Raw genomic sequence first — 23,688 nt, forward strand, 5'->3', positions numbered from 1 at the left:
GGTTAGAACCAATTTCTGCTAGAAACTATGCAGGAACTCTACAAAGAAAGATTAAGCAAACTGAGCAGTTTCAACTTAGTCAGAGGTCTCTTGCACTATTTAATAGCATTGCCAGTTGTTCCTGCTGCTAATACAGCTGAAAACTGAGTGAAGCTTTAAGTACTCTTAGCACAGAAAAATGCTCTGGATTTATTTGGAATTTATTTCATTTCACCTAATGGTTTCTGTTATTGCACACTACAGGATACAATATACTTCTTGGAAGGAATTCATGGAAAACATCAGATGTAAGATAATACTTTGTTTGTAACTAGATCATTATTACATAAAAATGGCAGATTAGTTCCACATAGAGTTGATAAACTCACACAGTTCCCTCTCATCCTCAGGCCTGCTGAAGCCCCAGTTTCTATAGTTGTGATGAGAAGTTTAACTGAAGCCTTGCCAGAAAATAGGTATTGATTTCTGTGAAACCCCACTGTATTCTAATTTTTTAATATCTGATTTGGACTTATATTGAAGTAGTTTATTTTATTTCATCCCTAGACTAAGTCGTTTACTGCACAAACACAAATTCACTGAAGCAGAGAGTTTTGCTATTCAGTTTGGACTGGATGTTGAGGTGAGTTATTCATTCATGATAAACACATTTTAGATTAATCAGGATAACTGAAATTATGAGTAAGCATTAAAAATATTACAAATATTACCAAGACAGTGGAATGTTACCTTATAAAACAACTCACTATACTTGTATTATCTTCTTTAAACAGCTTGTATACAAAGTAAAAGCAAACACTATTTTGGAGAAACTGGCTTCAGCTTCTGTTGGGAGTTATGAGCAGGAAGCCTTGCTGGATCTTGGGAATGAAGCCAAAGAAAATTTGCAAAAAATTCAGGTTTGTTTTTATTTCTACCCTCTTTCTCTACTAAAGCAATTCAAAATGTAAAGGATATTGGAATTAATTTCAATTGTTTCCTTATGCAAACAGGACGACCAGTTTGTTGTGAATTACTGCCTAAATGCTCCGTGGCCACTGTATGAAACAACTCGAGAAATGCTGAATTATGCTAAAGTCAGAGTAAGGAATTTGTTTATTTCAATTTCTTCTGCCCTTCAACTTCTATTCCACCCTTCTGTACAGCTTGAGAGGGGAGAAAACCAGTTACAGTCAGCCAAAAAGGCAAAAGTAAAGTGTTATAAATCCTATGTAGCCAAACATGAAGAATCAGCAAGTCTTGTTCCAACCTCGTTTTTGGTATTGCTCAAGGGCAAAAAAGAGCTTACAGTTTTATTTTTGCACCAGAAAGCAGAGTTTAGTTTTGGGTAGCAGTTTTTTTAAGTACCTTTAAAATACTGGTTTTCAAACTAAAGCTCAAAGTAGGTCACCTTTTTTTTTTTAAATTATTTTAGTCTTTCCTGCCTTATCAAACAACTAGAAAGATACACATTATCTATCTGATCCTCCATCCGTGCAGAAATCCCACCAGATTAGACTTGGATCAGGTTAGATCCAAGCTAACATGGTGAAATCCCAGTTTACAGAAGTACTGACTATTTGCTCATATCTTTATTACATTCACAGTCCTGTCTAGCATGTTCTGAGTTGTCAGCCAAACCCTTTCATGTCCTTTTTTTCAGATCTTGAAGAAAGACTATAGAACCATTGCTCCACCATCTGATGGGGCTCCAGTATCCATAGCTGAGGTGAGGACAAATTTCTTGGATCTGCAGTATCATATAAACAATTGTAGAGTTTTACAAACTGTTACCGATGAACTTTTAAAAAAAATTATACTTTATAGTATAATAGATTGAATTTCAGATGCTCCATAAATTGAAGGGAGAACCTTTATTAAAGTTCTTTTAGGTATTTAATTTTGTTTCTTGTTTAGTCCTGTTGTAAACTGGCCTCTTCTGCCTTCAAGGAGAATCAGTGTTCTAATCATGTAATGTAACAATATGTTCAGCCAGATATTAACCTTAAATCTCATCTGCATTCAGGTATTGAGAGCTCAGGCAAGGCTCACAACATTCTATGAAGCTTTTGGACTAGAGAAATTCAGGTTTGTTTGTATTTGTTTAAGGTTTAAAATAAATTTAATTTTGATTGTTAAGCCTGTACCACTGAAATTTAGTTTTTTATTATGAATTCATTAAACTTCAAGCTGTTCCTTCTCTGCCTGAAATTTCCCATCCTGTGCTGTGGGGAAGGGAGAATGCAGAGAGGTTGAGTCATCCTATTTGTTGAAAACAAATTATCTGTTTACATGCACTTAAATAGTTTTTTTGGGGTTTTTTTGTTCAGTATGTCTAGAAGGGATTGTGATTTTATACAAATACAACGTAACAATCCCCTTGGTTCTTACAACATACAGCACTAGGTAGAAAAGATTTGATTCCTTTGATTTCCTTTTCCCCAATTCCTTTAATAATGACATTTAACAAATCTTCTCTTCCCCCTCTCACTTCTAGTGGTATTGCTTGGACAGAATTCCTGAATAACGAGGACATGTTCAAGATAATTGTTTTTCAGCTGGAAGAAGGAAATTTGTCTTGTGCACAGTACCTCTGGCTTAGACACCAGGTAAGGTGGCACAGACATCTCTGGTGTTTATGGAGGGGGTTAAATCAATTTTCCAGCCTCATTTCACAGGGGCTGTTACAAAATAGCTCCTCAGACAAGCAAAGGTCCATGGCAGAATCTCATCAATTATCACAATGATTACCTGTTCACCTGGATCCTTAGGAGGCTGAACTTCTTATTGATTTCGGAATAAACTGGTATTTCTGATGTCAGAATTCATCTTTCTAAGTCATGACAATTTGATTTATTCTGCAGTGCTTGTAATCTTCCGTTCACTTTCTTGCAAGCACAGCTCTCAGAACTTTCAAGTGGATGTTTGCTGCCAGCCTTAAAATCCTTTAAAAATAATCACACAGACTCCTTACTCTGAATGACACATTCAAGATAGTGGCTGTGTGCTGTTATTTTATTTTTAGTGCAGGACTTTGAGTTTCATGTCTGCTGTTTTCTTAATAAGACAGAACTATAGGACAAGTCTGAAATTAACAGAACAGTGTGATTTGTAAAGAAATTACTTCAATTAGGTCTTTTTTTAAGACCAAGCTCTAGTTTTACTGAATTTCTGCCTGTGTGAAATTTCTCTTTGTGAAATTTAATTTCTCTTTGTGAAATTTACTGGCCCTTCCTATTAGTGAAAGCTTTACAGAGTATCAGATAAACATATACTCCATGGATCTGTAATTGTCCTGGTTTAATATTTTAGGCTGATTTTGAAAGCAGCTTTGATGAGAACATGCTGAAGGATTTGCTCAATGCCATCCAATTCCCTGCTCCTTTGAAGGAATTGTGTGTGTGGCTTAAAAATTTTGTGATCCCCTTCTCAAGAAGAGTTGTGCCAGACGGACAGGTGAGACTGACTTAATGTGAATTGTAATTTTCTCAGACTAAGATGATTTTACAGTCTGACCTACAGACTTTATTTTTGGGGGTCAGGACCTTGTTCCTCTGTATTTGAAAGGGATTCTTTTCCCTAGTGTTTATATTTTAAATTATTTCTTTTTAAAGAAGTTTCCAATGGCAAATTTTGCTATGATAGATAGCATAACTCTACTTATAAATGTATTTTTTTCAGAAAATATTAGCAAAATGGCTGGAACAAGCTGCTCGAAACCTTGAACTAACTGACAAGGTAAGTCACACTGCAGAAGCTTTGCATATCTTGTATTTCTAGATGTATAATATAGTTTGCTAATATCAATTATTTTGGACAGGCAAACTGGCCTGAAAATGGACTCCGTGTGGCAGAGATTTTCTTTACCAGTAAAAATCAAGGTGAACATGGAGTGACAGCTTTTGGCAAGTGGACTCCTTTGGTAAGAAATGTAACAAATACAAGAATTAGCTACTAAAAAACTTCAAACAGATGCTCTGTGCTAGAGCTGGAATGGATGAGAGTTAGGTCACTGTTGGTTTTGGTGAAGATTGACTTAATTCCATGAAAGGAAAGAACCAAATCCCAATTTCCTTGTGTTACAAATTTTTCCAAATGTTGATGACAGCCTCTTACTGGACTTGTCTCCTAACATTTCACTTCTCAACACTGTTTCAGAGGTGTGGCGACTGTGAAGAGATACAGAGGTTAAAGAAGCTGGTAAAGGATTTACAAGAATTGATAAATCTGTACAGAAAATACAACTGCAGGCTGGCACTCTGTGATTTTGAAAAGGTAACTGCAGACACTTGAAAAAGTGCTTTTCAGTAGCATTCCCTGGGAAGGAGGGAGGGGGTGAGGGTAAAAATGGTGTTTTAAGGCTTATTTTACTTATCCTTCTCTGACTTTTTTGGTAACAAATTCAGTTTATATTTCTAAGTTGATCCTGTTTTGCCCTTGGAGTGTTTCCTTCTGGTCCTTCTCTTGACTCATGACCCCTTTATTTAATTTTTTTCCTCCTCTGCCCAGCATTTGGCCAGCATCAAACCACACCAAAGCGTTTATTTGAGCTAAAAAGGGATTCTTGCACTCGACATTATTCAGTTGATTTCAGTGGCCTCTGGATGTTGGATTATTTATTAGAGACATAAATGGCCTTGCAGTAACATGTGTGATGTTCTAACTTGTCCTTTTTCCACTTGCTGCCCAGGAAAATGCAACCACAATTGTGTTTCGCATGCTTGATAAGATTTTGGCACCAGAGCTTGTCCCATCAATTTTGGAGAAGTTTATAAAACCCTACCTGTGTGAACATAACTTACAAAAAGATGAGCTCCTTCTACAGTATGTAAAGGTATCCATGTTTTTTTCCTTTTGAAGAAAGCTATTTCAACATGAGTAAGCAGAAAACAAGTCTGATGAACATTTGAATTCACAACTGAATTCTAGGCCCAGCTTTTAGATTATCTCAATCCTGTCAATGAGCTTAATGATAATTACTATTTCAGCTATGAAACAATCCCTTAATGTCAAAAAAAATTTTACTTTTTTGTTCATATTATAAGACACTCCTGATTTCAAATGTCCTAATAATCTTTCTCAAAATACCCAGGATTTGCTAGAACGTTGTCGGACAAGATCTAGTTCAGTGTTTGAAACTGCCTGGGAAGCTAAGGCCATAGCTGTCATTGGCTGCATCTCTGACACAGATGTAAGTATATTTTATGAAAGGCATCAAGTGACTCCAACACATCTGTATTGAATCTGACTGAGGTCAAGCTCTTTCACTGCAATAAAACTGCCTTATCTCACCCTCTGGTTGTTCTCCATCTTATTCTCTCCCCCATCGTGGGTAGCTGACACCCAGCCAAGGTCAACCCGCTACACCATCAGTTCACACCAAAACATAATTTTTACATGTGTGGAGCGAGGAGAAAATTTATGTTGTCTTACTCTATTTTAGTCATCTCCCATGGGATGTTTTTGAGGATATAGTTGTAGTTTTGACGTCCTTGTTTTGTTCCTTTTGCAGCTGAAATTTGATGCAGTTCTGCAGATAATGCACGGAGCTCTGGTGCCATGGAGTGCAGCAGTGGAGCAGCTGGTCAGACAGCATCTGGAAATGAATCATGTCAAGTAAGAAGCATCCACAGTCTAACCTGGCTGGGGAAATATTGTGTATCTGTAGTAGTGTGATGATTAAATCACATAGCTGGAGGTAACAAAGGAATTGATGGTTGAATTTGCCTCCAGGGTGAAGTTACTGCAGGAGAGTTACCGACTGATGGAGATGAAGAAGCTTTTGAGAGCCTATGGGATAAGAGATACCAATCTTTTGAAGGACAAGCAGATGATAATGGTAAGTTATCAAGATTTCAGTGGGTTTTTTTTTAACATCTCTCCTTCATTAGGAGAAAACATGAGTATTTCTGGAGAAGTTCCTTGACATACTGAGGAACCAGAGGAATTTTCAGAGTTCCCAAGTTAATTCTGTCCCCAAGCCCTATTTTCTCCCAGTTACACTTCAGTCAAGTTTTCTCTACATAAAAGTTTTAAGCTTCCAGGTAACTTGCTTGGAACAATCTGAACAGTTCCATTGGTAGTGTGTATAAACTAATTCCTCTGATAACCTGTAGATCAACAAACTGAACTCCATTTCTGTTTTCTTCCTGCAGAGGCTTGTGAGATACATTCTTAAACAAGATACCCCTACTTGCTTGGAGGATGCCTTGAAAATTGTGGAAGCGTACATGTTGCCCACTGGAGAAGTTTACTTTCTGAGGATGATGGACCTGATTGACAAAGAAAGGGTAGGAAAATACTTTATATCAGTTGATCTTGGAATTTACTGATGCTGAGGCCTACTGACAAAACAGGGCAAGTTGTACTGCTTCCTGAAATCCTGTAAGCAGTAAACATATGTATACTTAATTAAAATCATTAATTCGACACCTAACTGCCTATGCTTAACATTGAAAATTAGTCATTTGTCAGAGTTTTATGCTTCATTTGTGACAGAATAGGATAAAAATTATGACCTACAATACACCAGACAAGTTTGGAATTGAAGTCTCTACATATTTTCATGTATTGTTTTTGCTTACCCTCTTGGCCATTGTGCAACCATTGCCCCAGAACAAGAATGTACACATAACTCAGCTTTTCCAAAAGCAAATGCCCTTTCCTTTTTATTATTTCTGTTTTAATTTTCTGTGTTTCTTTTTCTCCCTTCAGGGAGAGGAATCTCTGACTTTGTTAAAATCTCTGCCTCTTGCTAAAGCTGAGGAAGCTGCAGAGAGATTGACTCTGTGGGCAAGACTGGTGTTAAGGAACAAACCAGATGATCCTGAAGAGGTACAAAGAATTTTCACATCATCAAGGGTGCACACAAGTTATTCTGAAAAGGGAGAACTGTGGATATTTCCTGTGAGAACTAACAGACTGTGGAGTAAACACATATTACACTTATAAAATATTTACTGTTTCTATAAAGGATTAATATTTAAAATAACTTTCTGCTCGTCTGCTTTTCAACTTGTTGTACCTTAGACTTGGTAATCGTTGCTTAAGAAGTTTGTGGAACATTGCATTGTACTTCAAGAGCTGAAGCCCAAGTCTGTTCCTGGCAACATTTTAACAAAAAAATACAAATCTCTTCCTTTCCTGCAGCAAAAACCACAAATGTTCATGACTAAGACACTCGTGGAAGTCCTCAAATTCCTGTTCAGCAGTCAAAAAGGTAAGGTACAACTTCAACATCTTATATCTTGCTTGTATAAATGGAATCAAAAAGTAATTGTTTTTCTCTTCCAACAGATAATCCTGTGAAGAAATATGAATGGGAAGAAAACCTAAAGATGTTTGAAACCCTTGCTACCCTGCAGGTGGGTATTTTTATTGTTTTAAATTCCTTTTGATTTACTGTAGTTCTTCCAGTTGTTCATATCACGTGGATCATAATAAAAATTAATTGTATTTACAATCTATGTGTGAAGATTGCTTTTATCATTGACTTCAAATTCATTCTAAGGATAATCTAGAAATTTAAATAGTGCCTGGGGAAGTTCCCAATCAAAATTCTGTTGTCTGTTTAAACCAAAAATTAGGTACTCTCACTAAAGCCTTAATTGTTAATACTTGAAAGATTTCATAGAGTGCTGTAATAACCTATTAAAAATTCAGGATAGTAGGTAAAAAACAAAGGCAATTTAAAGGAAGTTACATGGATACAAGTCTACAACATTTTATTGTTGCAGGAATATTTTGGTATCTTTCTCTCAGATGAAGAATATAGGAACCCTTCAGTGATGTCTAAGCTTCTTGAGGATCACATAAGTGCTTATGAAAATGTCAGATCTGCATCCAAGACTAGAAATGTGCAAGCAATGAATTGTATTTCAGAAGGTGGCAAGCCCAAGAAACTTCCCACTAAATCAAGGTTGTACAGATTGGCTTTGCTCCTGCAAGTCTCAGAGCATGAACTGGCAGAGAAACTGGCCTTGAGAGCCCTGGATGATGGAAAAGTGGAAGTTGCTGTAAATATATGCAGGTAAAACTGCAGAGCTTTTCAAGATTGTCATTTTCAATGGCTTTTCTGAACTATTTCTGCTACTTTGCAGAATTAAGTAGATGCAGAGCAGAGGAAAGGGTTTTTTGTTTTAGTTAAATAATTCGAACAGAATGTGTGGCCTCAAGTAAAAGCCCTAAGAACTACTGGGTTTTTATTTTCAACACCCTTTTCTTTCTTAATAGGGAGCTTTATGAAAATGGCTGGAATGAAAACACAGGGAGGCTGCTGTTTTCAGTGTGTCAAAGGCTTTGTCATATGCTGGGAGGTGATATTCCAATGATCCCTCCTGCTGGGATGAATCTCCCAGCAGTGATCCATGAGCTGGCTGGCCAAGCAGCCTCACTGTGTAGTGCAGGTAATTAAACTGGTACCATTTACTTGTGTTTTTGTGGTGGGAGCCCAGCTTTCCAAACAGTGTTCAATACAATTGAAAACCAAGTGGATTTCTAGATCTGCATCTGTGAAAATAGGTGCTGCAAAATTGTTTCATTTTGACAGGACATGTGAACCTTCCATTCATGCTAATGATCTTGATATTTTAACAGATTTAGTGTTGGATTGTCTAGAGCTGTGTAAATACACTTCAATTGCCAAGGAAATTCATGGACAGTGCCAAATGGACAACTATGAATTTACAGCAGAGGTATTTTCTGTGCTGTTTTCTGTATGTATTATTTTCCCTCTTATTTCTCTAGCACTATTTAATCAAAAAGCCAACAACAACAACAAAAAAATCCACACAGAGCTCTGCAAATAAAAATTTCCTAGAATTTGTGTGTACTTCAGCTTAAATAATAAAATGATTCGAGTCCTAAAAGCAGTGCAGCTGTGGGACAAGCACAAGTAGCACTCTCCCACTTCTATTTCAGTATAATAAATCCTGCTGAAAATAGTGATTTTATCGAACAGCTTCTGCCAGGACTGGCAGAGAGCTGACTTGAAAGTATGGCAGTGAGGGTTTGATTTTTAAATGAATGTATTATGTGAAAGCTTTCCCAAGAGTTCTGTAAAACTTTAAGATGATCAAGTTCTTGAATGGCATCTTTGTTTTCTGTTTAGGTCAAGCAGTGCTTTAGGCTACTTGAAATAAATGGGGTCTTACAGCTGGAGTGGAGTAGAGCGAAGTGGCTGGGCTTGTTTATGCACAAAATGTTATTTTTCTAGAAAATGGTCCATTTGGAAAATGTTTACTTATAATATTTGGCCAAAAACATTTATGAAAGCTTCCATTAAATTAAATAAGGGTGCATTTTGTCTGTACAACTAAACAACTACAGCATGAAAGACAAATGTGGCCACTCGAGGCAGAAAATGTATTTCTTGCTACTGGCCATTTAACAGAAGTACTATTTTCAGATAGAACATTATGTTCTACTCCTGTATTCCAAAACAGAAACCTCTTGGTTTGCTAGACTTACTGCCTTTTATTGTGTATGTTTGTGATAATGTTCTGACTTAGACAACACCTTCTGGAGGAGATAAAGATCCTTATGAAGAGTGGACTTATGATGATTTCTTTAAAGAAGATGGAATAGTCCTTGATCCTCAGGCATCTCTTCCAGTTGCATATGAACTTACTTCTGCTCTTGTGCCTGTTTGTGGTAAGCTTGCTTTCCTGAATGTTGAGACAATGTTAAATCTGTATTTCTTACTGACTTTTATCTAAAAATATAAATAATTCAGCCTGTCTGTGGGAATTATCACTGCAGAAATCTCAGTTACACAAACTCATGGTAGAAATGCCCATTGCAGGTATGGAACAGAAAGATGACTTTGGGTTTGGATCTTATTTTCACAGATGAAGAGTTTAATGTTGACACTCATCCAAGGGATTTACATACAAAGTAGTTACTGAAAACTGTTGGATTCCTTTGTGAGTCTGAAAGATATTCCCTCCTAGAAAATAAATTCTGAGCAGGCACAGTTAAAAATAGCAAAAAAAGGCTCTTGGAGTTCACGTGTCTCTATTTGTCCTGTCCCTGTGGTATTTTTAGGGCTGTCCCAGACTTCCTGGTGTTGCTGAGTTCCTGATGTGCATTTTCTGTCTTTCAGAGGACAAGCTGTATCCCTTGGAGTCCAGAAGCCTGGCACATGGAACATTTATGGAAGGTATCACACACTGCTTGGGTGGGAAGGAACCTTAAAAATCATTAATTCCAACCCCTGCCATGGGCAGGGACATGAGGGCAGATCCACCACAATGGAAGTATAAACAGACCACTGGAAATCAGGTTTAAATTCACCTACACAAGCATGACTAACTCATAGGGGTTTTCAAAGGTGCCTAAATGTTCCACTTAAAGCCATATTTTAGGTTTGGTTCAGCACAGAATTCAGCAATTTGGGTGGTAATTCCTACCTTGGGATTTTTGAGCATGTCAAAGCCTGTACTTCAGGACAGAAGTTCTACCATTGTGACTGAGGCTCATCAAAGCCTGTCCAAGAAGACAACTTCTGGTCAAAAACTTGTGGGCTTTGAACTAAAATGGGAATCTGTATTACATTAAAAGCCCTGAGAATTTAAGGTTTCAAAGGGAACAAAGGCAGATCCTGCGTCATAAATGTAATGACATAAAAGAGAAACTGCTCTGATATTAATTCCAACAACAATATGCTTCATAATTATTTTCTGGGGTTGTTTTTGGAATATTTCACAGGACACAACTTTCTGCTGCCAGTTGGATCTCCCTTCTCTGCAGCAGTGCAGAACCTGCTGGAGTGCAGCCAGTTCCAGCTGGCCCTGCAGCTCACGGTCTGTGCCTTCGGCTCCTGCCTCCAGCATGGCATTTCAAACACCATGGACCTGGTGCTGAGTGAAAAGGTAGCTTTTAGCAAGTTTAGAGTGGCTCTCTAAGGATTTGGGAGGCATGGGAAAGGCTTTCAGCATGACCTTTGATCAGTTTGTGAAAGGAGCTGGTGGTTTCTTCCCTATTTGTCATGATCCTCTCTCTTTGCAAAGTGTGTTCAGAACTGAATTTTTATTCCTGGCCTTCCTGCAGAGACCAGAATTAGTGTTAATGATGGTTTACTCTATTCTTTCATGTTGTTTTGCCATTGTTCAGTGTGGGAAAAGTTGCAAGTAGAATGTTCAAGAAACATTCCTCAATTCAAAAGCGCTTGGAAACAGGAATCCTTTTTGTATCTAGAAAAAAATCTTTGTAAGGCCTTAAATAAATCTGAAAATACAATTACTACAGTACCTCCTGCTATGCTGTAAATGACAAGAAGTTGAAGGGTTAGAATTTATTTTTAATTATGTGGGTTTTTTTCATAACAGCTACAGGATAGTGATCTACTATTCACTGAAAACAGAAGCTTCCTCATAGCTATGAAAGAGAAGAGCAGTTCAGTAATTAGGACCTCTGCCCTGCACTTACTACACAAGGTAAGAATCCCTTTAGAATCACAAATTATGGTTATGGCCTTTATGATCTGTAGGTATTCTATATCTCATTTTAAAACCTAGATTTGTTTTAGATTGGTAGTTTTTCTAGGTGGGGTGGAGTTTTTCAAAAAGCTGTCTGCAAAACTGCAATTTGCCATCTTCTAAGGTAGTTTAGACTAAGGGAAGTTACTTTTAGACTAACTTCAGGTTATTCAGATTTTAAATTTTAAATCCTGAAATGCACTTTTATTCTTTTTTTTTTTTTGCCCTAAATTAAACATCCAATACATACCTAAATTATGTCTAAATTATTTTTCACGTGTTGCACTTGATACAAAGAGACCTATTGAATAAATTCAATAAATTCCTAAAGTTTATAACTTTTCTCCCCAAACCACAGGTGTTCAACTCTCGTGTCATCGATCAGAAGCTGGCCCTGGGATATTGCACCATTTTGCCCAAGGAAGAGATGTTCAATAAGCTGTGGGATATCATAAACAATTCATGGCAAAATTACAAAAAAGTTTTGGTAAATTCCCAAGGCTTTGTGTTTCTTCTGCAAATAGAGGATGTTAAAGAGATCCTTCATTTAGGGCACTGGGAGAGGAGCTGCCTCTGTCCCACAGTGGGAAGATGTGCCCAGGCAGTTGCTGTCAATATAAATGTGATTTTCAACCCATTCTTTAGGTTACCTCACCATGACTTATTCAAAAGCTTGAAATCATTTATTTCAGGCCCCATCATAATTTATATCTACATTATATTTTGGATAAGTTGTTCTCTGGCAATTCTCAAGAATGGAATGAGTGAATATATCTATTAAAATATGATGGAGAATGGGAAGTAAAGCATAAGGAAATGGGGAGAGAGAGTAATGTAAATCTTGAGAAAATGTCTAAGAAGTACGTTTTGTATCAATTTCTACAACATTAAGAAAATATTTTAGAGAAAGTAAATTTTAAAGTAGCTTAGAACTGCCAGCTCAGGAGGTGGTGTAACCCTGACACCTTCTCTGAGGTTTGTTTTCATTCTACACACTTGTGTGATCATTTATGAATTGTTTGCAGTTCCTCTAAGGATTTAGACTTCAGGATTCCAAATTTTCAGCTTATTTATTTGACTTGTATTCACTTCCCTTCTTCCTTCTAGGCAGTAGCTCTGGTGGGAGCAGAGCTTGCTGGCCAATATGGTGAAGCAGAAGAGAAGAGAAAATTCCAGGAATTGGTTATTGATGCAGAATGGGGTATCCAGCTTGGTAAATTTGGTGTAAGTTTTTATTTATTTACTTTAGGGTTTTATGAACTAATCAATAATACCTGTATAATCTGAGATGTGTGTGGGTTTTTAGACAGATTTCCCATTCAAATGTAAGCAAAGTTGGGATTTTGGTTTCGATTTTTCATTCCGCTTGTCTGCATAAATAAACATCAGAAACAAAAATGCAATAATTGAGGGAGCTACAAAAGAAAATTTCAATTCTTGGGTATTATTTGGCACAGGGGATAGTCAGCAAATACACTGCTTTTTCCTGCTCTGAAAGTGTCTGGATTGAAACAAAAAGAAGCAAAATCTTCACTGTATAAGGAATTAATCTTGATATTGTCTGATATTTAAAAGATGAATGTGTTTTTATCTGTAGATTTCTTTTGAGACTGTATTTAGACAGCCACCAATGAGGAAGAAAGAACTCATAAGAGTGTTGGTGCAAAACCCAGAAGTAGACACAAGTCTCATCCTGAATTACTGCAGGTACTGATTCTGTTAAATCTATTGCTGCTCTAATAACAACCATGGCCACCGAAATGTCTTTTGGTTTAAATAAATCCTAATTAATATCATACTTCTTAAAAGATGGTATTCACAATCCATACTGGCCTTGGATTAATTTATTCATAAGGAAAGAAGCACCTTGATGCCACCAAAGGTCACAGAGAAAATCATATTCTGTTCTTTCCTAGCACTTTCACGCTGGACAGTGATGCTGCACTGCAGCTTTGCATTGAAACCCTTCTGCTCCAGAATACAAACACAAATGATGTTGAGGATGACTCTGCAGAAAGCAGTGAGAGGCAACCTCATTGCACATTACTGGATAGAGCACTAAAAATAATTCCTCTGCTGAGCAGCACCAAAGCCTTGGTCACGAGCCTTAGTGGAATATTGTACAAGGTAAAAAAAAAAAATAAAATAAAGATAAAACAAAAAGACAACACACAAAAATCCCTGGAATCTACAGCTAGTAATGCTGCTTATGTCACTTGAATGACAGATTCATAATTCCACAGAAACTGAAAAGGTTATGTTTTTTCCAAATTTTCATAAAGCATGCAAATGTTAAGTTTCAGTTTTCTGGTTCTCTGCAAAAGAAATTACAGCAACAGATCTAATTTTCTTAAAAGAGAGGTAGAAGTCTTCCATCCCCACTTCCCATTAAAAACAACCAACCAGAAAATAATCAAAAAAGTATTTCTAAGTACACTGGAAAAGTTCTACAGTAATAATAGGTGGGGAGTAAAAATGGTATGTTGGGGGTGTTTTTGTTTGGTTGGGGTTTGATTTTATATTTTGGAGGGTTGGGGTTTTTGTGGGGTGGGTTTTTTTTTTTTTCTTTTCAGCACTTATTGTTTGGTCTTCCTGCAAAATTCTGATTACTTTTTTCAGATTTTGTTTTAGATAGTTATGCCATGATTCTTACATTGGCATAACACTGAAGAAACAGTAATTCATATTAACTCACTTGTATTTTTATAAGACAAATCATATAATATCTTATAAAATGGCTTGTTATTTTGAACAGCTGGATCCCTATGACTATGAAACTCTGGAAATTGTCCTGAGAGTGATACAAAGAGCTGATGAGAAGAACACCAGCATCCAGCTGAGCCAGGTGTGTCCAGATGTTTTACTTTGCTGATGGCATCTCTGTTCTGCTTTGTCTATTTACTGATGTAGCTATTCAGCACTGTTGAAATTATTTGAATTATTCCATGTGCACATCTTTCCCTCAGAAAATAGCCTTATAAATAAAGTGCTTTCTGGTAGTTTCTCAGCAATTTATACCTTCTTATTTCTCTTTTTTCCCCTAGGCTTTGAGCCTCCTCAAACATCTGGAATCTTATACAAGAATTTCCCCACCAGTAGACCTAGAACACCAATATGTTTTAGAGCAGATGATTCCCTTGTCTCCAGCTGCTCACACCAGGCTGCCCTTCCACCTGCTGTTCTTCAGAACTGCCCAGTGTTTCTGGAACATTATATGTAAGTTCAGGATTTTTTATGGCCATATATAAATATATCTCAAATTCCCTTTTTCTGCTATCTGTGACCTTTAAAGTGCTACAATGTAATTCTTTACTAATGCAGTTTTCATCCTAAGGACTTCTGAAAGCACTTGTACTCCCAAATTGCTGCCCAGAGGAGCTAAGATGATAAATACAATGCAGGGTTTGTCCTCAAATTCTTTCCTAGGGCCTCTAAAGTTTATCTACATCTCCCACTTCCCAGGCCAGTGGGGATAATTAAGATAATCTCCTTTGTCTCCCCATGGAGGTCTCCATCCACCAATAAGCTGAAAGTGCTTCATTTCACAGAGGAAGAGGAATTTCACAGTGGATTGTGATACTGTCACAAGCAAATCTCTTTTCCCTTGCAGCTGTAGAGCTCAGTGAAGAAACCTTCCCCACACTTCTGTTGATTTCCAAACTAATGAAGGTAAAGTAACATCTTGAAGGAATTCATTTAAATATTATTCCCCCGCACCCCATAAAGAGGAGCTTTCATCTTTCTTTTGCATGACATTGGCCTCACTGCAGAAGCTCTGACAACTCTTAATCTACTTTAACATCCTCCCAGGTTTCCCTGGATACCTTCCACATGTCTGCAGTTCGACATGTCTTTGAGAAAAAACTGAAACCAAAGATATTTGAAATGAGGAGCCGTGGCTGCACCTCCATCGTTAACAAGGAAACCATAAAAACTGTGCAGGCAGTTCAGTCCTATTTGCTGGCTATAGTCAATCCAGAGTGGGCTGTGGCCATGGCTCACAAGATTGCCCAGGAATTCCCCACAGGTGAGTTACAAATGGGATGGGTGAAGGGATGGGAGGAGAACAGGCTTGGGACAAGCAGAGCAAACATTTGTTCACTGATCTTGAATAACACCCAGCAAAGTTGGAGGATGAAAATGAATTTGTCTCTTGCATCTAGTTTTGAACAGTAGGTTAGAACAAAAGCCATTTGATATCACAGCATCACCATCAAATCCTTTTTTTCCCCTCTTTTATTGAATCATAGAAGGGCTTTAAGGTCCTTCCAGCCCAAACCAATCTTATTCCAACCTGGACATCTTCCATTATCTCAGGTTGCTCCAAGCCCCATCCAACCTGGCCCTCTTGTCTTGCTGAAAGTTTCTGCATGTTCAGAGCATCTTCAGACAAGTTTTCCACCAAGAGCCAATATTTCAGCCCCATTTGATTTACCTTCTGTGCTATTTGAATCCAAATAGATATTTTTTTTGCTCTTTAGACACAAGAGTTTTCCTAGGATTTTAAACAGCTCCTAAGTTTTTTTAAAAATTATTCAAAATAAAATGGATATAGTGTATACTGCAGGAATAATTAATGAAAACTTATTTACTTCTTTCCCTTCCTTTTTTTAATCTTTAAAAAGGTCCTGACCACGTCCAGGCTGTGAAATTCTGCCTCTATCTGGCTGAGAAGTGGCTAAAGAGTACTACACCTAAGGTAATGTAAACTGCCTGCCAGACTGTTGGGAAGTTATTACAAAAATTGCAAAATACTTCTGTTAGTATTTTGATTTTTGGTGTTTTGGACAGTGGTGTGTAAATTGTACCATAACCAACCCCAATATGGGAAATACTTCAGGGGAAATGATTCCCCCGAAGAATCCTCTCTTTCCTGTAATAGTTTCCTCTTCACACCCTGCAAAAATCAGGCTTAGTGTTCTTGGAGCTTGGACAAAAAATAAGCAATTTTAGGGAAGAATGATTTCCTCTTTCTCCTGTTGTGTGCATTTTTCTTGCTGCAGGAGAACGAGGTGGGATGTGTTCTGGCTTTGATCAATAGCATTATTAATTTTTGCTTAGAGTTCCAAGATTCCAGTCCCTGTCTTAGTCTATAAAAAGTTTAGGTGATTTTTCTTGTGCTTTTGCGTAACAGAGGCTTTTTTTCTGTAAAACTGTGGTGTTTTCTAAAGGATGAGTCCCATGAGAAAGCAGAAGTCCTCCAGAGGAAGTTACACATGCAGTACAAGAGAGCAGCAACAGAAAATGTGCTGATAACACATAACCTGAACACTGGGGAGCACCCAAAGTCCATTGGGAAACCAGCAAATCTGATTGTTTTACTGTATGAACACCCCAGCATAGACCAAAGATTCCAAAATCCAACTGGCAGAGATTACCCAGGTGAGTTTCCATAATCCAGGCTCAAAGGAGCAAAGAGAAACTCTTTAAAAAACCCCAAGCAAGTTAATGCTGGTTTGGAAATCCATTGTCTCCACTTCTTTCTGCAGATATCCATGCAGCAGCTAAGGAGATAGCTGAGATTAATGACTTGGATATGAACAAAATTTGTGACAAACTGCTGGCTAAGTGGCTGTGTCCAAGCACACCACCTTCAGAGGTAAGCCATCACTTTGGAGTTTGAAGGAAAATGAAAAAATATGGGTTTTTTCCCCCGACTTGTTAAAAAACTAAGGTTACTTTTTAACCAAGGTTAGTTCTGCACAAATTGCCTTTAGTACTCAAGAATCTGTTTAAGATTTTAATACCTTTCTAATATTGCACACTACTGTCTTTGGTGAGAAAGATTTGAAATGCTTTCCCTTCTCTCTGTAGAGATTAAAACCTTCCCTTTGGTGCTGTGTAGCCAGCCTAGAGGAGTAAAGCAGTTGTAAATATATCAGCCTCATCAAACACTGATTAAGCAGGGATGTGATCTGGCTATTTAACCAAACAATGTGGAAAACTCATCTAAATTTTCATTTCTCTTTAAAGAAAACCCAAGAAATCTTTGGAGATGTACAGGAGGATGAAGAACTCCGAAGGTATGTGTGTTGTCTTACCTATAGTGTGGTGAATTACTTCTAACTTGCCAGTTAAAAATGGCTTTTTCAAGAAACCTACCATTGTGTGTGATTCAGAGCTCACTGTTCTTATTTTTACTTTCTGGTGACATCACTTTTGAATCATCCAATATTTATTTATGTCACGAAATGCCATCGACAATAACTTGCAGATACAAGTGCTTACCACTAGCTTTTTGGAGGTTTTCCCCTCCTTTTTTTATATCCTTGGGATATCTTATCCTTGCTCTCTTTTCAACAGTGAAATATTTACATTTCAATGACTGTTGACATGTTGTATTTCAGTAGCTGTACTTGCATTAAAAACAAACCCATTTTTGCAGAGTTATCTACCTACTCCAGTCTCGCCCAATGGATTACAGTTCAAGAATGCTTTTGGCAATTGTAACATCTGACACATCTGTGAGTTGCTAAATTCTCATTCTAGCTTTTTACCTCTTCTTAAAATCAAATGTTGTCTGTTTGACTGCAAGAGCTTCAGCCTTTGGCCTTTGCCATCTGTGTTTTGGGTGGTTTGTAGATTTGCATGAGCTCTGTGGTTTTCCCCCTTCACCAACCTTTGGGTTAAAAATGTAGGTTTTAATTGAATTTTCCTATTAACGGTCAAAAACAGACCTTGAACTCTGGGTTTTCTAAACTTATTGTTGATATTATCTGAAACAACTTCATTAAACATTTTCTAGAATACGCCTTTAACTGATGTAAGACATTGGCTCACTTTGGGTGGAATTAAAGCAGAGTGGTAACATTGCTTCAGCAGAACCTTAACCTCCACTTTTCCGCACTTAATAATTATATTTGTGATATTATAGATCCCAGATATTCAAATATATCTTTCTTGCCTGCATTAATAGTCTTAAATCTACAAAACTAGAGGGTTATCTACATCTAGGATGATTTTTTCTAGTTGTTCAGCCAACTGTTGTGACTTTGCTCTGTGTTTCCCACCCTCAGCCCTTTGGTGACACTCAGCTGACATTTGCTCACAGGACCAGAGCATTCAGGTGTTTGCTCTACCTGGCAGATACCAACACTGTGGAATCTCTCTTCAAGAAACCCATTGAGAAAGTCAAGTAAGATGATTTTTTAGCATATTTTTGTTATTGAAGCACCAGAAGGTCACCTGTCAGTGTTGTCCTGAGCTTGAATATGTGAATTAAAATAGAGTCATGACCTAACTCCTGCTTTTGGGGGGTTTATTTTCACAGGTATTTTCTAAAGTGCTGCATTTATCTGGCAGAGTTTGAGATCCTGAATATTCCATATACTTATGAATCATTCCACAAGAGTCCTAAGGAAGGCATGATTAAAGGGCTGTGGAAGAACCACAGTAATGAACCCAGGGTAGGATTTCTAAATCCTTTGTAAATTTTGTTACACACTGTGTGAATTTCCACCTTTTCTAAACAGATGTTGCTTCAATCTGCTCTGGAAATGACAAATAAAAGCTTTACCCTTCCTACAATTAGAAAGTAAAATATCACATTTAGATGGTTTTGTAAAATAATTTTGAAAATAGCTTATAGAGGTTTGAAGATCATGAATTTATGTTAAAATCCAGCATGTCCTTGCTCTCCTTCAGGCTGTGAGACTGGTGACAGAGCTTAGTTTAGAGTACAAAGTGTATGATCCCCAGCTCTGGAATGGCCTTCTACAGAAACTCCTGGGCTTCAATATGGTAAGGAGTTGTTAAGGATAAAGTCCTGCAGCAAGGGGAGAAAAAGGAGAAACAGGGTTTATGCAGTGATTTCTGAAGAATGGGATAAATACAGAAGCTATAAACCACAGTTACTTTGGGCTCTGAGATACTGAACTGGTGAAGATTTGAGGAATTTATGTTTTGGCATTGAATTTTGAACTTGAATTGTTATACTTCTATTTTTAAAGCCTTTCAGAGTAACTCCTATGGTAATAAATCGAAAATTTTCTTCATATTATTGTAATTTTATACAATAATATGCACATTCTTGTGTGCAAATAGATACCAACTGTGCAAACACGTATTTACATGTGTGTACATGTATACATACAGAAAACATGACCCCTAAAATGTATTTATGATGCTAATCCTGATTGTTGCCATTCAGAATATTAATTTCCTGTGACTGTCAAACATTATGTAACGTTGCTACAGCCTGAGGAGGTAACAGATGTACCTGGCAGTGTGGTTGATAATTTAATTTACTAAACTACAAAGCATATTTCCATAGGTATCAAAGGAACACAGGTAGTTTAAGGAACTCTAAGTTTGCATCCTGCAGACAAAATTAATTAAATGCAGTTCTGTAGATTATTGCCAAATCTTCAGAAATACCAAAGTACTTGATTTTTATTTTTTTTTTCAGATTCAGTATCTAAGAAGAGTTTTGATGGCAATTACTGGGATTCCTTCATTATGGGAGGTAAGCAAGTATTGTCTGGCTTCTCATCTTTTTCTTCACTTAACAGGAGTTTAGAGTATTTGTGTGTCAACCATGAAAAGATTCTTTTAGAATTACTGTTGTTTTTATGAAATGCAATATGTCAGTAAACACTGGACAGAATAATTTTGCCATCAGTCAGAATTTGCCTAAACCTTAGACTCTGAGATAAGGAAAGCAGCATTAAGGAATAATTCATCCAGGATAAATAAAAAGGAATATTGACAGGCTTTTTCCAAGTGCAGTGGGTCAGGTTGGCTGTGCTTACAACACACTCAGTTACACCTGAATTTGGCTGTTACCTAAAAAAAAAAAACTTTGTTGCCAACAGATTCCCAGCTTCAGCCGAGCCTGGCGCAGCGCAGTTCTGTCCCCCTTCCTCACAGGTAGGGTTGCAACTCCCTGTCCTGCTCCTGGCGTAACTTGGTAGTAGATTTACTACATCTTGTTCTCTCTCTCTCTTAGCCTCATGTCCACCAAGTCCCAGGCAGCTGCAGGAGTGCTGTGAGTGCTTTGTGATTCTGCTCAAGTGAGTTCACAGTCCTGACCTAACGTTGTTCCTGAACATTCTGTACATACACCAGACTTGCATTGCCTTTAGGGTGTAAAAAGCACATCACTTCATTATTTTATTCACCACAATGCTCTAACTTGCTCAAAAGAACCACCAGAGCTCAGAGAGCCTGACTTGAACCAAATGTTTGTTAGGAAATAGAATAGGTTTGGGTTGGGAAAGACCTTAAAGATTATCTGCAAAGGAATCTCACCTTACTGTGCAAACATATCTGTACCAAAGCTCTGCTCTGGGCAGTTGGCCAACAATTCCCCTCAAAATACAACCATGGCTGCTTAGAAAGGGAAACTAGAGTTGTGATTTGGGGTTTTATTCAAGCTAGAAAATCCTCATGCAGTATTCAGTGAAACTTCAACTTGCTTGGCCATTTCTGAAATCAGTGTGGGGTAGAAATGTGTTGCTCTGCCTGACTTACAAATCTCAGGGCAGTTTTGCTGGCAGCACTGAGCCATGCAGTTAAACATATCACAGCTGAGAACTCTCCTCCTGCTCTCCTGAAGGTGTCCTGTCCTGGCTGACCTGGATATCATTGGAATTGCCAAACAATACACCCAGATGGACCTGCCAGCTTTTGCCCTGGGGTGCCTCTTGGTCATTCCTCACTCTGAGAAGCGAGAGCAGCAAATTCAGGTAAGTAAGTTTTGAGTCCTGTCTCTGCAAGGGAAATCTCTTTAAGCATGGCCTGCTCCCCAGAGACTGTCAAAGGTGGTAACTCAGAATTCCAGTTAACTTAAACACATCCCTGCTGACAGATGTTCAACATTTCCCACCCACAAAGGCTTCTAAAGGGGTCATGTGAACACTTCCTCTTCTTTTTTCTTTTAAAGCTTCAAGTCATCCCCAGTAGTTTTGTCATGTGACTTTGCCTTTGGAGAATTTGAGGATGTTGTATGCAATCCTACCCATAAAACACATGGGGAAAAAAATGGAAAAACTCTTAGCAGATTGTAAGAAAAGTACTGAGTCCTGCTTGAGAAGAGTGTAGAGTTGGCTGTTCCCATATTTGTAACAAGTAAACTGGGACCAGTAAAGGCACCATAAATTCTTAGGCTTTCAGTCATTAAAGTTCCACTCAGAAAGGCTTCCCCAAATCACAGCTTAAGTGTAAGACATTCAGCCTGCTGGCAATGAGTCAAAAAATTCTGTAACAGCTACAGCAAAACACCATTTGAGAGTTCAAAGCAACACTTTCAGTCCAACTACACAGGTCCTGGTTTGATAATTCTGTGTTTGTGCCTAGAATTTCAAAATATTCACTGTTCCTACTTTAATCAATCACAGAATAATAATGTTTTGTAACTTATTTTCACAAGGGTTTGTTATCAACCTGTAACAAAGAAACTGTGCTGCAACAAATAGATGAACACATGGACACTGGAGAACTGATAGCATTTGCTTCCCAGGTAAATAAATAAAATTCATTTCCCTTTGACTTCTCTATAGAGTCCAGGGTGAAAACTATGAGATCTTTCCATTCAAAAGTAAAATCTCTTCTGTTTAAAATATTAATACTTTGTGTTATTAAAACTCAACTCTACAGATCAGCTCTTTGGTTTTGGACAGTATCATCAATGAAAAGCTCTATGAACAGTTCCTGAAAACCAAATATTATCCACTGTTGAAGCAACACCTGATAAACACCCACAGAATAAAAGAGCTGGTGGATTATTTTGCCAAAAATAACTGGTAAGTTAATAAATGGTAAAAAAAGAGGTGTAACTGGTAGTAATTACCCTTGGTGTTGCAGGGCACTTTTACCACTTACCACAGACTCAGACTGGGACAGCAACCAGTAAACATTTAAATTCTAGAATATGTTGATTTTAATAGCAGCCCCAAGGGGAAAGCCAGGCTTGTTCTCTCCACTGGGAAATGACAGGGCAAGTCTGGCTTCATAGACATGGGCTCATCCTTTGTTTTTCTACTTGTATTGTCTAAATTGTTGGCTTTTTAGAGAGCTTGATTTGACAAAGTTGATCATCTTTTGCCTCTTACAGCCTTGGTGATGCAACAGCCCTGATTCAGGAGTATCAAGAGAAATGTGGAAATCCTTCTCCCGGGGACATCCCAGCATCTGATCTTCTGCAGGTAAAACAAACCACTTCTGCACCTCAGGCAGTATTTTCTCCTCTTTCTTTAACCATTTTCACTCCATTTTTTGCAAAAACATTTTAAGCCAATTTATTTTAGTAAGATAAATATAAAATAACCCCCACATTAATTCAAATAATTCATTTTACCTGAACCAAATGTGTCATGCTAAGCATCACATTTCCAAGTACCTTCACAGGTCTTCCTAAGCCCTATTAATATTGTTCTTTGACCTTCCAGATGTACCTGAATGGATCAGAGGGGTCTTGTGTCCTGGAACTGCCATAAATTAGGTCGAGATTTACCCTTTTCCCTCCTCCCTCTGCTGGCAGGAGGAGAGGCTGTGCATTCAGAACTCTTGTATCAGTCAAGAGAACATCAAACTAAAACCCCAAAGCTTTTACCAAGAGCGTCCACAACCTTTTCCACGTTTTTTCCAGCTGTTCTAGGCTGCTTCTCCTCCATTTTCCACCCCCATGAAAACAGTTTAGATTTACAACAAAAATTCCTGTTTGTAGTCAACAGCTCATACTCAGCACTTTACTTTGGGGAAGGAGTAAAGTTTATTTCCTTTGCTTCTGTATTTCTCCATGTTCAGGCCTGCTGTCAGGACCACTCTGAGATGTCATTCACAACAACATAACCTTGCCATCATTGTGATGATGGCAAGTTATAAAACTGCAGGGGATGTAGTTCATGTAAAATACTTTGTAGGCAAATTGTAACTTTAATCAATTTTGGCCTTACAGTCTAAAAAAAAAATTTATGTGTCAAGTTTAGCCTTACAGTAAAAATAAATAAACTCATGTAACAATTTTGGCCTTACAGAAGAAATAAATAAATAAATGAACTTGTGTATCAATTTTGGCCTTACAGAATAAACAAATAAATGAACTTGTGTATCAATTTTAGCCTTACACTATTCTACAAACCTCTCAATTATGAGTTTGTCAATAAATTGGTGTTCAGTCAATGAAATTCCTTTAATAATGTGTGCCAAGGTTTTCTTCTCAACTTTGCTCTGACTGCATGAAGTGCAATTAGCCAGAGGTTCCTGAGACACCAGCCTGCAATGTCTTTGTCCA

General features: G+C 37.6%; 1 protein-coding gene across 1 annotated transcript in view; it reads left to right on the forward strand.

Annotated features, from left to right (window-relative positions):
- KNTC1 (kinetochore associated 1) overlaps positions 1 to 23,465 on the forward strand; it is a 28,724-nt gene extending 5,259 nt beyond the window's left edge. Inside the window, exons 14-64 of the mRNA XM_085075528.1 lie at positions 244 to 287; positions 390 to 455; positions 547 to 622; positions 774 to 899; positions 993 to 1,082; positions 1,643 to 1,708; positions 2,006 to 2,067; positions 2,477 to 2,588; positions 3,292 to 3,435; positions 3,661 to 3,717; positions 3,800 to 3,901; positions 4,138 to 4,254; positions 4,670 to 4,813; positions 5,072 to 5,170; positions 5,492 to 5,595; positions 5,713 to 5,818; positions 6,135 to 6,269; positions 6,694 to 6,813; positions 7,129 to 7,198; positions 7,276 to 7,343; positions 7,716 to 8,008; positions 8,212 to 8,384; positions 8,575 to 8,672; positions 9,489 to 9,630; positions 10,082 to 10,138; positions 10,687 to 10,850; positions 11,307 to 11,414; positions 11,815 to 11,943; positions 12,564 to 12,680; positions 13,054 to 13,163; positions 13,373 to 13,583; positions 14,212 to 14,301; positions 14,501 to 14,672; positions 15,067 to 15,125; positions 15,267 to 15,483; positions 16,082 to 16,155; positions 16,628 to 16,838; positions 16,946 to 17,055; positions 17,430 to 17,479; positions 17,842 to 17,920; positions 18,473 to 18,591; positions 18,727 to 18,862; positions 19,101 to 19,196; positions 19,864 to 19,920; positions 20,270 to 20,324; positions 20,404 to 20,467; positions 21,013 to 21,142; positions 21,826 to 21,915; positions 22,053 to 22,198; positions 22,510 to 22,600; positions 22,844 to 23,465. Of these exons, the coding sequence (XP_084931654.1) occupies positions 244 to 287; positions 390 to 455; positions 547 to 622; positions 774 to 899; positions 993 to 1,082; positions 1,643 to 1,708; positions 2,006 to 2,067; positions 2,477 to 2,588; positions 3,292 to 3,435; positions 3,661 to 3,717; positions 3,800 to 3,901; positions 4,138 to 4,254; positions 4,670 to 4,813; positions 5,072 to 5,170; positions 5,492 to 5,595; positions 5,713 to 5,818; positions 6,135 to 6,269; positions 6,694 to 6,813; positions 7,129 to 7,198; positions 7,276 to 7,343; positions 7,716 to 8,008; positions 8,212 to 8,384; positions 8,575 to 8,672; positions 9,489 to 9,630; positions 10,082 to 10,138; positions 10,687 to 10,850; positions 11,307 to 11,414; positions 11,815 to 11,943; positions 12,564 to 12,680; positions 13,054 to 13,163; positions 13,373 to 13,583; positions 14,212 to 14,301; positions 14,501 to 14,672; positions 15,067 to 15,125; positions 15,267 to 15,483; positions 16,082 to 16,155; positions 16,628 to 16,838; positions 16,946 to 17,055; positions 17,430 to 17,479; positions 17,842 to 17,920; positions 18,473 to 18,591; positions 18,727 to 18,862; positions 19,101 to 19,196; positions 19,864 to 19,920; positions 20,270 to 20,324; positions 20,404 to 20,467; positions 21,013 to 21,142; positions 21,826 to 21,915; positions 22,053 to 22,198; positions 22,510 to 22,600; positions 22,844 to 22,891 (5,604 nt within the window). The 3' untranslated portion in view covers positions 22,892 to 23,465. The remainder of the gene's footprint in view (positions 1 to 243; positions 288 to 389; positions 456 to 546; positions 623 to 773; positions 900 to 992; positions 1,083 to 1,642; positions 1,709 to 2,005; positions 2,068 to 2,476; positions 2,589 to 3,291; positions 3,436 to 3,660; positions 3,718 to 3,799; positions 3,902 to 4,137; positions 4,255 to 4,669; positions 4,814 to 5,071; positions 5,171 to 5,491; positions 5,596 to 5,712; positions 5,819 to 6,134; positions 6,270 to 6,693; positions 6,814 to 7,128; positions 7,199 to 7,275; positions 7,344 to 7,715; positions 8,009 to 8,211; positions 8,385 to 8,574; positions 8,673 to 9,488; positions 9,631 to 10,081; positions 10,139 to 10,686; positions 10,851 to 11,306; positions 11,415 to 11,814; positions 11,944 to 12,563; positions 12,681 to 13,053; positions 13,164 to 13,372; positions 13,584 to 14,211; positions 14,302 to 14,500; positions 14,673 to 15,066; positions 15,126 to 15,266; positions 15,484 to 16,081; positions 16,156 to 16,627; positions 16,839 to 16,945; positions 17,056 to 17,429; positions 17,480 to 17,841; positions 17,921 to 18,472; positions 18,592 to 18,726; positions 18,863 to 19,100; positions 19,197 to 19,863; positions 19,921 to 20,269; positions 20,325 to 20,403; positions 20,468 to 21,012; positions 21,143 to 21,825; positions 21,916 to 22,052; positions 22,199 to 22,509; positions 22,601 to 22,843) is intronic.
- Positions 23,466 to 23,688: the final 223 nt, after the last annotated feature.

This window comes from Lichenostomus cassidix, chromosome 15 (genome assembly GCF_008360975.1).
Source record: "Lichenostomus cassidix isolate B80296 chromosome 15, HeHo_3.0, whole genome shotgun sequence".
NCBI classification, from domain to species: domain Eukaryota; kingdom Metazoa; phylum Chordata; class Aves; order Passeriformes; family Meliphagidae; genus Lichenostomus; species Lichenostomus cassidix.